Genomic DNA, 14,488 nt, shown 5'->3' on the forward strand with positions numbered 1-14,488 from the left:
ATTTATATATCGCCTTTCTCTACCCCAAGGACGACTCGAGGCATCTTACATGTGGCACTTAAACAGTGCCTTAAAACATACAATGTTAACTTAAAAATAAATTGGTTTAAAATTAATACATATTCAACATAACTAAAATACATTCCAATGTTAAAACATGCCATCTAGGGACCAGCATCTAACATCATTTCATAATCAATTGCACATGTTCCACATTAAAATTATTGCACTGAGCTATTTTTTGAAAGCCTGCTCCCAGAGCCAGGTTTTTACCCTCTTTCTGAAGGCTAGGAGGGAAGGGGCTGATCTAATATCACTAGGGAGGGACTTCCACAACCGAGGGGCTACCACTGAGAAGGGCCAGTCTCTCGTCCCCACCAGCCACACTTGCAAAGAAGGAGGGGTCGAGAGCAGGGCATCCCCAGATGATCTTAATATCTGAGATGGTTCATAATATATTTGTCATAATTTTAAAAACATGACACTGAGATTTGTATTGCAGCCATAAATAGAAAAAATGAATAAAGATCTAGGGAGGAAATGAAACTTGTGTTCCTTATGGCTTATATGCATAATAAAATCATGATGTCTGGCTCCAGTCCAATCTTAATAACATCTTTATGGGAATTAAGGTTGAAATATTGATTTTCATTGTATTTATATTTCACTTTACTTCTAGCATAGTGCATAGAACATAGTGTAACTAACAATCTAATATTTAAATTGATCATAAAATTACAACAAAGAAGCAATCATTTTAAGATACTAGTTTAAAACAATTTGAAACTCCTTGAAAAAACAGTAAAAAAAGAAGTGTAGGTCTCCCCATTAAAAGACCCTGTTGGCACAACTGATTAAATATGAATGACCTTTCTAAAAGAAAAGATCTTTGTTTAGCATTAAAAAAATCAAAGAGGTGGGCAAAAGCAAGTATGGGGGCAACCACCAAGAAGGTCTTTCCCATACAGTTATCAAATATGTATATGATGGTCATGGGATAAAAGACTGACTTTCCCTGAAGTTCTTAAAAATATCACTAGGGAGGGACTTCCACAACTGAGGGGCTACCACTGAGAAGGTCCAGTCTCTCATTCCCACCAGCTATGCTTGCAAATGGCGGTAAAGTGCAAACATGTCTATTATTTAGACATATTACCAGGTACCCATCATTAGTTCCTCGGCAAACCAGTGCTTGCACTTAAATCAGGATGAGAACCATGCCATAGTGGACTATCAGCTGGAGCTGGTGTTGAACTACAAATTCAGGAAGCTCTAGTCACCATAACCAATACCAGAGGAAATCTGGAAGCCGCAAGATCTCTACCCCTACATGAATGTGTGGAATGACCCACAATTTTAATCCTGCCTTTGGAATTGGTTGTAAAGATTTGCAGCTGCACACTGGGTCGACGTTTTTATTTATCTATTCAAAAAGGTATCTTTCTTCACTGGTCTCCTCAGTTCCCATTACCATCACTAGAAACAACAATTTTGCAGGTCATACCATCACACTTTATTCTCAGTTTTTGCCAGGTCTGCAATGAGGTAATAAAAATCCATCTAATTCTGGGTTACTGTATTTATTAGGTTTTGAAACCCACTGTATAAAAGCACCACGTGTCAGCATTGGTAAAAGCTTTTTTTCTTTTTGTGGTACAGAAATAAATCATTTCTGATTCTGAAGAGTTATGAGACAAATCTTCCTAATTACCAAACATAAATCATAAGCTTCAAGCTAATGTTAAGTTTCCTATCATTTACACCAGCATGCACTTCAAATATGCTATATGTGTGTGTGTGTGTGTCTGAAAAAATATCTGATTTTGCTACAATTTTACTTTGTTTTAGACACTCAGATTTCAAGGCTATAGTACTAGGAAGCAAGTTCTATAACTGCTTTTCTGTAAAGAGGAAGGAGAGTGAACAAAATTGCCTTCATCTTTGCACTTGAATAATTTGTTAGAATAATAAATTAGCAATGAGGCAATAACTAAAGCTGTAAACCATTCATTTTTACCTAGGAGTGAGGCCAAATTCTGAGTAGACATGGATGCTGTTCATAAATTAATTATGTAGATGGATTGATTAGAATATTTGGAGAGACTTGCTTCCAATTTGTTGTTGCTGTATGTATTCACATTGTTTCTGACTTATGGCAGCCCTAAAACAAACATATCATGGGTTTTTTCTTGGCAAAATTTGATCAAAAGGGGTTTACATTTGCTTTCAACTGAGGCTGAGAGAGTGTGACTTGCCCAAGGTGAATTAGTTATCAGCACTTTTCCCCTGATTATTTTTAATACAAGTACATGGAACATCATAACACTCTCCTGATTATTTTTAATACAAGTACATGGAACATCATAACCCTCATCAAGGAAGATATCAAGATATATAAGCTATCTCCACTTTTGACATCATTTTACCCCTAGTATTTCATACTGAATAGGACAGCCTGAAGACAGATTATTTAACAGTACAGCTGGACATATTTCAAATGCCTATATACAGGTTGAGCATCCTTTACCTGGAATTCCAAAAAACTTCTAAAAAAAATGTGCACATGAGTGGGTAAGACCGTGGCACCTTTGCCTTCTTATGGTTCAGTGCACACAAACTGGGCTTCATACAAAATTATTAAGAATATTGTTTATAAAAGTATCCTCAGGCAGTCTGTATAAGACATATATGAAACATAACTGAATTTTGTGTTTGGACTTGATTCATAGCTCCAAGATATCTCATTATCCAAATATATGCAAAGACAAGTATTCCAAGATCTGAAATACAAAGCACTTCAGGTTCCAAGCATTTTGGATAAGACATACTCAGTCTGTATTAGAACCTTGCACTATCTGGAATTCAGATCTTGGTGGAGATTCTTGGGGTATTCAGCCCCAATAATTCACATTTGAAACTTCTATTCCTACACAAGAAAATTAGAATTGAGCTGTCATGTGATAGGATGTTGAAGGTAAGCAAATTGATGCAGCGTCTTCGAGCTTGTATTCTCACCAAATTCCATGCTATCCATACTGTACCAGGAAACTATGGGTGGGAATTACTGTCTCTACCATTAGAATTTTTTAGAAGTTAAGCCTACTGTGTCACTGGTGTGCTTCAACTAACAACGCAGGAAATATGCTTTTGGTTTAGATTTTTTTTTACTCACACATATATTTATTGCCAAATTAACCAAAAGATCGAGCAATTAAGTAGCAAAGATCCATTGTAAACTAGTAAATTCTATCCTGTTTTTACACAATAAAAATTTACAAAGACAAACTACATTTTTTTCAAAATTTACCTTTTTTTAAAGCAATCAAAACAAGCTATCAAAAATTGGTTACACTTACCGGTACAGTTAGTGCCGTAACAGCAAGAGTTTTTAATGTTGGATCATTCTGCCTCTCTTGATAGACAACACGGTATTGAGAAATAGGACCATTAGGAGAAGTGGGGCTGGTCCAGTTTAGGAGCACAGAGTAAGGACTTACAGCTTGGGCCCAAGGAGCTCTCATGCCCCAAGGGGGAGCTTCTAAGGTTTGTGTTGAAGACCACAAACTGTCCACAGAACCTTTGGAATTCTGTGCTCTGATGTGATATTCATACCCGGTGAATGGCTGAAGAATATCTGTAGCATCAACAAATTCTAAGGCACCCTCAGACCAGATGAATACAAGTAGTTTCTCTTGAGTCCCCACAGGACGCCTGGAAGTTGTGAAAAAAAAATAATTGTAAGTAATTTGCAGAGAAAATAGAGGTTATCTGATACACAAGTTGAACATCCAAAATTGTCTATACAGGTGGTGGAAGACAGACATCTTTGCTTTCTGGAAGTGCAATGTACACAAACCTATTTAAAATGCACAAAAATATTTAAAATACTGGATATAAAATTATCTTCAAACTATGCGTATATTCATTTAAACACAAATGAAATTCATATTTAGACTGGGTTCCATTTCCCAAATATCTCATTATGTAAGCATATGAAATTACAGATATTCCAAAATCCACCTCACCCCACCAAACAATCCAATACACTTCTAGCCCTGACCAACGTCCTTGCAGATGGCCAATTCTTTCACCATGGCAATTTATTTATTTATTTATTTATTTACAAAATTTTGATCCTGCCTTTCTCCAACCTTACTCTGTCTTTTTTTCCTGGAATTTTGCTTACTAGTCTTACAAAAATTGACATCAATGCTGAAATACAACACCGGCTGAGCTCTGCAAGCACAGCATTTGTTGAATGAAGCAGAGAGTATTCAAGGTTCAAGACATTCATAGAGATACCAAGATGCTTGTTAATAAAGTAACTGTCCTTCCAACTATGAAACATGGACTATCTACAAATGTCACTCTTGACTTCTGGAAAGATTCCATCAGTGTTGCCTCCTAAAAATCCTTCAAATCTCTAGGGAAGACAGGCGGATAAAGTTAATCTTAAAAAAGTTGAATAAACACTGAGAACTGGGAAGCCTGACCCAGTTTGAAGTGGAGGCCAGCTGTTTGCCAACAGTGCTATGGATTTTGAAGAGGCATGAACAGAAGGTGAAAGGCAGAAATGTGTCAAGGGGAAGGCATGTCAAGCAAACCCTTGTTGGGACTGTCAACAAGAAATCTATGTCTCCACTGTCAAAGACCATGCTGATCCAGAATAGGTCTCTACAGTCACTTATGACCTCACTTGAAAAACATTCATACTCGGTCATGAGTGATAGCCTATGATGATAAATGGCTAAATCAAGAATGGGCAAAGGTCACTTGGGAAAAATGACAGAGAGAAAAAATAGAGAGTTTGGTTGATTTCCTTTTCCCTGACCAATCTTCAGATGTCTATCCTAAGCTATTCTACTCAAAACTCCAGTTCTACCTTAGGGCTCATAACATGATGTAATGCTTTGTGATACAATTTATAATTTGGTTTATAGGATTTTTGGATTATCTATGTTAATATCCATTGTTCAAAAATGATCTTTTGAAAGGACCATGGTGCAGTAGTGTACATACCAGCAATAACCAAAGACACATGAAGTTTAAATGTTGTGAAGCAGCAAAGAGACTACTCTATGAAGTGAAATAAAATATTTCTGGGTGAACTCTCATCCTCAACATAAACATACAGTGGATTTGTTAACCCTTACTTTCTCCTTCTGTATGGCTCAGTTTAATTGAGCTTTAGGAGTTTTTCAAGAATTGCACTTAAGCAATTACAAGAAGCTCTCTCTCTCTCCCTCCCTCTCTCTCCCTCTCTCTCTCTCTCCACACACACACACACTAATTATTATGGCAAATGGATGATAGATATTTTTCAAGAACAACTGATGGGGAAGGCAGCCTCAAGTGAAAAATATAGTTTCTCACGAGAAATTGGCAGATCATTTCTAGAAGGAGTTGCAAAATCAATCAGTGGCAATAGAAATCAAGTCTGGTATATTATGTCATATGATTAGTGAGGGTTTTATGATGTTGAAAAATGGATGCAGGTACTTTCCCTTCTTTTAACCATGAATCAAGATTCATAGTAAGTTAAACCATGTTTGTCCCGGTGCCAATCACCAAATTAATAAATTACATTATTTGCCACACAATTGGGTATGCAGTGCATTTGCTGGAGACAAATCAGGTTGCATGCTGGGCAAGTGTCATGACTATTTCATATGAACAATGGACATTTACTCTCTGAAATCAAAATCTATACCTTTTGTAGATTTCCATGGGAAGGAAATACTGATTTTTATCTCTAGTGGGAACAATTTTAAAAGCCATAATACATCTACAAGCACGTCTGCCGTCTGCTATCTAATATCTGATACCCATGGCAGCTATTTTATCCTAGTAATTTAAATTGGGCCTTATTTAAAGGTTCATGCACATGACTCTTGTTCTCATAAACATCAGAAGTTTTGTTCACCCTGTGTGAACAAAATTTTGGACTTGGGTTAATCCATCATGGTCCATATTTGCTCATGGATAAATAAATATAATAAATTGTAAATATAAAATACAATTGCATTGTCTCATGTGTGAGAACAAGAGAACACATGAAATCCACATACAACCAAATTTAAATGTGCAGGATGATTTCCTGTTGATCGTTATCATGTATAAAAGTTATTGCAAATTAATTAGTACAGTCTTTAATGAACCAGTTCAAACAGTAATTTGCCACTGTTAATTTAATTCCATTTTCACATCCAATTGCAGCTTCCTTCCTCCATTTAAAAAAAATATATATAACTATTGTATGCATATATATTATGCATATATTTCTGTGAAACTTCAAAATAGAAATAGCCACATAGGTGGAGGGAGCACTACCACACTTAAAAGGTGGGTTTGGATGGGTGGCACCAGGAAACATATTGTAGTTAGTACATATGAGAGATGCATCTCTCAATGCAATATCTCACTACAATGTGAAATAAAGCTGGTGAGTACTTCTCACTTCTCTGGGTTCACCATACTGGCATATGCTTGACACATCAGTAAAGCCTGCAGCACATTTGATTGTATACCCGAGTTTCATCATTATCAGTACATCTCACTTCCCAGCTTTTGGTGCAGGAAATTGTTGTGAGTGTTTATGTAGAGAGATTAGGCACTTAGCATAAGTTAGTAAAGTACAAACAAGTGTACTTTAAGTGTTTTAAGGTTTGATATGTCTTAGTGATTGCCTATTTTATTATGTGTGTATGATTACATGGCATCAAATCGCTGCCTATACATGTAAGCCACCTTGAGTCCCCTACGGGATTGAGAAAGGCAGGGTATAAATAGGGTAAATATATAAACAAATAAGCAAACAAACAAGTATATATTAGGCTTGGTTGATCCAAAAAATGGTTCAAAACTCATTTTGGATGTAAAGGTGCTGGTGGTTCAATTCAGAATTGAATTCCGAATTTTTCTTTTAAAAAAATTGGAACTTTTCGAAATTTCCAAAATTTCCAAATTGGTTCGTTAATGGCGGGCGCAATTGTGCAATACGCAATAAGCAAGACTTGAAAGTATGAGATTTGTGGTGTCTTTTTAAGGCAATGCACAGCAAACAAGGGAAACCCGTCCCAAACCCCAGCAGCAGCAACAACAACACACAAGTGGCAAGGCAGGCTGCCCAGCCAGCTAGGTAGCCAGGCAGCCAGGCAGGCAACAGCCCTTCTCCCAGCCCTTCTTCTCTGCTTGCTTGCTTGCCTGCCATTCTTCTTCCAAACTCCCTTCAACACAACTTCCCTTCCCTTTGTCTTTGTCTTTCCCTTTCCTTTCTCCCTTCTCCCTTCCCTTCCTGGCTCCAAATGAGCCTCTGAGCCATGTGCTCCCCCAAAACTTCTCCCCTGATTGGCTGGGAGGCAAGGAGTCTTCCAGCATGCATGCTGCTTGCCTCCCAGCAAGCTAGTAGAGGGCTGAAAATATGCCGAATCATTTCCAACTCACTCCCCGAGTCATAACAAAAATGGCGGAAAAAGCTTTGGAAGGACAAAGGGACTTCCAGTTTTTAAAAATGCTTCAAAATCGCTTCAAAAAGGTAGTTTTAACAAAATTATTACAAGCAATGAGTTATCTGATGCAGCTCTATCCATGCCTAGTATATATATCAGAATGCTACCATGCAGGACTTTTTTTTCTGAATTATGAATCAAGGTCAACGCCCCCTTGCTGAAACATCCAAAGGACCAAGGTAGAGCAAACCACTATCTTCCTGCGTTCACAATTATAGGATTAAATGGAGGTTCAGACAAATGACTTGTGTATAATCTTATATGATCCAGTGCAGAAATGTATATCGGTAGGACTTTTATTTCTGAACTTTTAGTGGAAATAGTGGGTAGGGGAGAATCTGTTTTGAATTTAGAGATCACCTTTTCATGAGGACCACACATTTTAAGCTCTGAAGGAGGAGATAAGATCAAGGTGCAAAAGCTGTGTGGCAAAAGCTTTTCCACTTGTCGGAAAGTAAACTTGAGATTTGTGCTTCCATTTGGCATACAGTTTGGCATATGAAATGTTCTCCCAGTAAGCTATAAAAATATATCAATTGGAGAAAAGTGAAAAATGATGGTATTTTAACTGCAGCAAACCTCTTTTTAATGCTTGGGAGTTTGGCTTGCACTGCACAGCATCTCAATTAGCCACAATAGCTGTTTGTTGGAATCACAAATTAGTGTTCAGTAACATGGAAAATCTGTGATAAACAGCTTCTCAGCACTGATAGATCAAATATGCCCCCAACTATGAGCTATTCCACAATGAAAGCTGAACAATGCAGTCTGGTTAAAGTGTTTAGATCTTATTACTGCTGAATATTTAATGAAAGAAATGTATGGTTAGGTAAATGGCTCCATCTGTAGTGCTAAAAAGAGAGAATATCATGTATGAATAAACTTCAAGCAGAAGTAGCTGAACAGTCTCTAATCTTTTTCAGTAGGCTGAAGATTTAGCATTCAACTGCTCATTTAAGTGGAAGCTTTGCTCCCACGCAGTGAGTAGCAATGGAGAAAAATGTCAATTTTAGGAACGGTTAACTGCCATTGAATCTGCATATTATGATTTGCTGCCTTCACTCATGTTGAGATGTTCAGATAGCTATTTTCATCCTAGCAAACTGTACGCCAGACATATAATAAGAATACTTTAGGCATCCATTCTGGAAGGTAGAAAACTAGAAGGATAGAATCTTACATTTGATTTTAAACCCAAGATACAATTACGTGTATTCTTGTAGTGCTAAAATGTCTAATTCTATTATTTGTTGAACACTCAGAATACAAATACATCTCCCTGCAAATGAAATCTGCATATACATAGAGGCCTACACAGGGGATGAGGGAAGTCTATGTTTGATTTCCATATATTTAGCATTAAGATCCAAATTATAGTTGCATAAGACCATATCGGTTCTGGAAATGTAGGTTTTTCAAAGTTTGCATTTAAAAAATCCCTTATATACATGCATGAAAAAGCTTTATTAAGCCTTCAATATACATGTGTGTTTGCATGCATAGGCATTATTGAACCTTCAGGAGAAAATTTAGAACAGCATAATGGATAGTATTGTTAACCTTGACCCACTTGTTCTGTAAACAAATGTGGAGCTTGTTTCCAAAAGGTACAAAATCCAAAAAAGTCCAGAATATAGGTGGCAGCCCATTGTTGGTTAGAAGTAGAATATGATGTATAGATCAAAAACACCAAAATTTATCAAATGCATATTCTCAGCATGGTCCCCCCCCCCTCCCCACTCCCCGATAACTGGAAAAAATATTCAGATGGATTTGGTACTTTTTGGAAACAAGTTCCAAAAATGGAGATGGGCCAAAACCAAGCTCCCAGTGTTTCCCATTACTCTGTTATCAGCAAGGAACCCTTAAACAACACAGTCTCAGTTTCCAACCATCCACTTTCTCCTTCCCTCCCTCCTGCCACTGAATTTTTCATTGTTATACGGTCATGATGTATCATTATTCTAGGACATTTTTACAATGCTTCATATTGAACCAATGGAAGCAAATTAAGTAAATATATTCAGAAGAGGGAGAAAACTTTGAATCGCGCTGCTTTTATTATCATCAATTTTTACTGGCTTTGTAATAGTTTTAACATTTTACAAGTGTTTTTCCCTAATTTGTTTTAAATCATGCTAGCTACCTGAAAAGCTGAGATGTGTGTTCTTTATCCATACATGTATGATGTGTGTATTTGTGTATCCATATTTGAAAGGTGATACTGAATAAATGAATAAATTAATATTGTTGACCCCCCCCCCCCCACAAAAAAAAAAAAAGCTCTCAGATTTGGCAAGGTGGCGAAAGAGGAATATCAAGAAGGTTAGCAGAGAATTCCAAACCTGTGCTAACATACATCCTTCAGCTTTAATGAAAGGCTGCCTACCCACTTGCAGGTTAAATAAATTTAGTTTGGTGTATAAACAACAGCAAAGCACTGTCAGCAAATGATGAAAAAGAAATTACATACCATAACATCCTCTAGAAATACTGCAGGCTTCTTGCTATAACAGTCTAAGACTGTGCATGGATATCTCATGAAAAAAAAGAACCATGTGCTTACATCCCATTTCCGTCCTTACATATTTCTGATTTTTTTCACAGCTATCTGAGAAAGATGTGATATTGTTGTTGTCTAAGCACATTTAAACTTCAGCTGAAATAACTGCCAAGTGATTCATGCCTATGTAGGTGAATATAACGATTGTATCTGGAGCCCCTGTGCGCCATTTTCATTTCACTTTAAATAAAAAACAAAATGTATCTATGTCAGTCAGTGCCCTTCTGCTGTACTCAGAGGTATCAAACAGGCTACAATTATGATTGTGAAGTGATTGTGTCACATTGGAGGAAGGTTTATTGCTTTTGAGTCTGCTAGGCAGTAACACATTCTGTTTCATATTACTCTTTATATCATTGTTTGGCTGTGACTAGAATAATCAAATGCCATCAAATACTGTCAAATTCAATTTACAGTATTTTCCACTTTCTGCATTATATTTCCTGTTTTCCCTTTCTCCGGCTCCTGTGGAATTGCAGCAGTAATCATCATCTTTATTTACAAAGCCAGCGGAGTGAAGCCATGTATTGGCTTGTGAAATCCTTTATTTCCCTTTATACAAAGTAGAGAATGGATATATCTTTGGCCATATAATTAGCACAAAAATGCAGGGAAATATTCTGGGAGGGTTGGCATTTTGCTCCTAGTCGAAACCATTAAGTTTCTTAGTTTAACTGAATATATGAATTTAAACCTTATATTGTCATAAATTGTTTCTTGTTTCTTTCACTGTTTTGGCTACCAGGAAGATGCAGTGTTGCCAGATCACAATTATGCAGTGTTATTAAAGATGGTTAAATTCCCTTGCAATGTCTATAGGGCTCTAGATCTAGGAACTTCTGCCAATCTTTTCAATCCCCACTTCCCTTTCTGCCCTCCTCAGTTCCTCTCTTGAATTGTGTACATGCAGTTCTGCTGTCAATCATTCATTTCTCTTGAACTCAATACATTGAATCTTTATTTCTTCTCCATGGATCGAATGGTCATTGTTTCCTCAGACCATTAGATAAGGAGCTGGGACATGTATGCTCAAGATGGCAAAAGTTATTAATGAGGAAAAGAACATGAGTCAGAAAAGATGGCAGCAATTCATTTTCATCTGAATCTACTAAAAAGAGCAAGATTTTACACTCCTTCTTAGCTAATGAATTTAAAATCCACGAGAACACTTTGGCTTACATGTCAAAAGTGCTTTAGAAATATGGATAGCTCAATAACCAGCATGCTACACAACCATCAAAAGGAATGGCATGAAGAGGAGGCATTTAAAAAAAGAAAAACGGGGGGGGGGGGGGAGAGAGATGTTGATTGTGAAGCCAGTTTGCAATGCTTTGGATCCCACCATTTAGCCTAATGCACATGTATGACTACTTTCACTCTACTTTAAGGCCTTGCATAGTCTGGGGTCAATGTATCTGAGGGATTGTCTCACCCCCTACCAACCCCAGAGATCCCTCCGTTCTGAGGACCAAGATCTATTGGAAGTCCCCAGTGTCAAGACCTTGCGTCTAAAGGCAACCAGACGTAGAGCCTTCACAGCAGTGGCGCCATCAGTCTGGAATGCTCTGCCACCTGAAGTTCGTGCCCTGCGGGACTTACCAGCTTTCCGCAGGGCATGTAAGACATACCTGTTCCGACAGGCTTTTAACGTTTGATACTGTTGTTTTTAAATTGTTTTAAATTGCTTTTAAACTTTGTTAGATTTTAGCTATTCTTGTAAGCTGCTCCGAGCCCCAGGGGAGTGGCGGCATATAAGTTTAAATAATAAATAAATAAATAAATAAAAATACTTTCATGTATTAATACAGCTGACATTTCAAAATGATGGGGGCTAAATCTACATGAGGAGTGTACCCTAGGTCTACTGTGTAGCATCCCAGTTTGATCCTTTTACTGCCATATGCACCTGGCTTAATTCAAAATGAAATGAGTTTGGAAAGCTATATAGGATCAGATAATTATAAGTACAAGTGGATGTTTCCATAATGTGCATGTGTTCAACATGTCAGTCTGTGTCCCAGTCATATGACAGCCAACTACAATGGCTCCAATGTAGGTTTTATTATTTCCTACATTGCATGCACATATTTGCAAATTCAAGTAGCCTTCTCACTTGATTGCCCTCCTTTTTTTTTTTTTTTTTTTGCATACCCAGGGAGATATCCCAACTCTCATATATGTTGCCTTTGCCCCCTCAAATTTGCCAAATTGTGATGACTCCCCCTCAAGTGAGTACAGAAATGCAGTCCTAACAGTCCAAAGATGCATGTTAGTCCCATTGATTTCAGTGGGGTTTACTCCCACAAAAGTCAGGACAGGATTGAAGGCATATGGTGCAATCTTACATGAGTCCATTCATAAGTAAGTCCCACTGGGTTCAATAGTGTTTTCTCCCAAAACCACATCTCTTCTAAAGGCAAGCAATGCATAGGCTTCCAGCTCCAAGTTTTCAATATGTCCATAATGCAAAGCAGGCATGTAGCCGGGGGGGGGGGGGTGTTTGGGGGGCTTCAGCCCCCCCCCGAAATTCTCATGGTGGTCCGCGAGAAGGCCTTATTGGTGCATTATTTAAACTGTTATGTTTATTCATATCATGATTTGATCACCATACTTAATATATCCCATAAGCATGGGGGTATTGGGGTAACAATACAAAAGGTTTGCTAGGGCAGACCCTCTTTCACTCAGACTTAGCCCCCCCCCCCCCCCCGAATCAAACTCAGCCCCTCCCCCCCGAATCAAAATCCTGGCTACGGGCCTGATGCAAAGGTAAAGATGGTACTGGCCTTTCTTTACTGCTATGTTGATTCCGGAATGCCCTGTCTTCAACCCATCCCACTCACATTTTGCTGTGATCCCAGTCCTAACTGCCAGACACTCAGGATAAAAGAAAGAAAGAAATGACATGCCAATTCTATCTTTAAAACCCAGACAAAAATGGAAGGCTTTTAAAATCTCTTGAAAGCCTTTGGGATAATTCTGATGCTATCACATACTCACATGAGAAGATAATTTAAGTAACTGTGGAAATGTATCAGATTTCAACTATGGAATGAGAACTATAGTATCCTACAAAATGGGAATTTGGACCTTTTAATTTTATTTTTTTAAATAAAATATGATAATAGCTACCTGTAAACAAAGTAGTTTTTGATTTTTCCATTGGGTTTCTTAGGTGGTGACCATTTCACTTCTACAGATGCTGATCCAGTTGCTGCTATGATGGGTGGATCCAAATCTTGGGGTGGAGCTTCAGCTGTTATCGCATATATTCCTTTGCCAACTCCACAGCCAACTAGAGACAAATGAAATTAACACTTAAAGTTCACTATCCCTTCAACCAATCCAAAATGCTGATTTCCATGTGAAATGATGAAGCAGCAACTTATAATGCAAAGGTCCAATACCAATTTTAAGCCATAATACCACAGCTTTCTAATCACTCTCAAAATGGTGTCAGGAAATGATGGAGACAAACCTCCTGATGTCATTTTGAGAGAGATTTTAGATTATTGGTTCTCAGCCTTTGGTGTTCCACTTTTTCTTGGACTTCAGCTCCCATAATTCCTAACAGCTGTACATCGGCTGGGATTTCTGGGAGTTGAAGACCAAAGCACCAAAGTTTGGGAACCACTGCTTTAGATGAACATGGAGGTATAGAATTCTTGGATGCTTCTGAGATGGGGGCATTTTTGAACATTTTCACACATTTGGTGAAATTTCTGGATCATTAGAGTCTCACATTGCCACAAATTTCTGCTATTTGAAAAAAAAACTGGGGCACAGTTGAAGGACTGGGGTGGTGGTTGTGGTGACTCCTCCAGGACCTCAAGCGCCACAAAAGAAGGGGTCCACTCCACAGCCTCAACACAGACTCACTTCACTTTCTGATATAGCTGAATAATGTATGGAATCTTGACTCTCCAGCATTCTCTTGTAAGAATTCATGCAAATACTGAATACACAAAGCAATGACAAGAAAGACAACACAGGATAACTTGAAAAAAAGCCAGCTTGGGTTAAGAGTAAAGTTTTCAAAGCACCGAAGACTGGATTAATCCCTCCACTTGCATCCCCATGGAATCAGTATTTCTTTTTTTCCAGAAGTTCCTAGAATGATACATTAGTAATTGTTGAAAGTTCAGTACCAATGGTATCTGTGAAAATACATTATAAGTGTTGTAACAGATCCCATCAGATTGGATTTCACATATTCCTTGTAATCTGAAATAAGACAACCATATCCTTATACTTTGTATGAATAATAAAAAGAGACACAATTGCTAATATATCATCAATTGAGAATGGATTTTTGCTTATGCATAAATCTAGGATGATTCAAAAACAACTTGTTTTATGCTTTTCATAATGCATTTGATCAAAAGGGCCAACATTCCCCCAAACGTTAATGGTTTAA

At 37.7% G+C, this 14,488-nt stretch overlaps 1 protein-coding gene across 2 annotated transcripts in view; it reads right to left on the minus strand.

Annotated features, from left to right (window-relative positions):
• USH2A (usherin) overlaps window positions 1-14,488 on the minus strand; it is a 546,480-nt gene that overhangs the window by 80,497 nt on the left and 451,495 nt on the right. For both annotated transcript variants that reach the window (XM_060754270.2, XM_060754269.2), the window contains exons 60-61: window positions 13,204-13,366; window positions 3,357-3,711 (exon numbers count right to left, since the gene is read on the minus strand). In XM_060754270.2, the coding sequence (XP_060610253.2) occupies window positions 3,357-3,711; window positions 13,204-13,366 (518 nt within the window). The remainder of the gene's footprint in view (window positions 1-3,356; window positions 3,712-13,203; window positions 13,367-14,488) is intronic.

The sequence above is a fragment of the Anolis sagrei genome, chromosome 1, assembly GCF_037176765.1.
Source record: "Anolis sagrei isolate rAnoSag1 chromosome 1, rAnoSag1.mat, whole genome shotgun sequence".
In the NCBI taxonomy this organism is placed as follows: Eukaryota; Metazoa; Chordata; class Lepidosauria; order Squamata; family Dactyloidae; genus Anolis; species Anolis sagrei.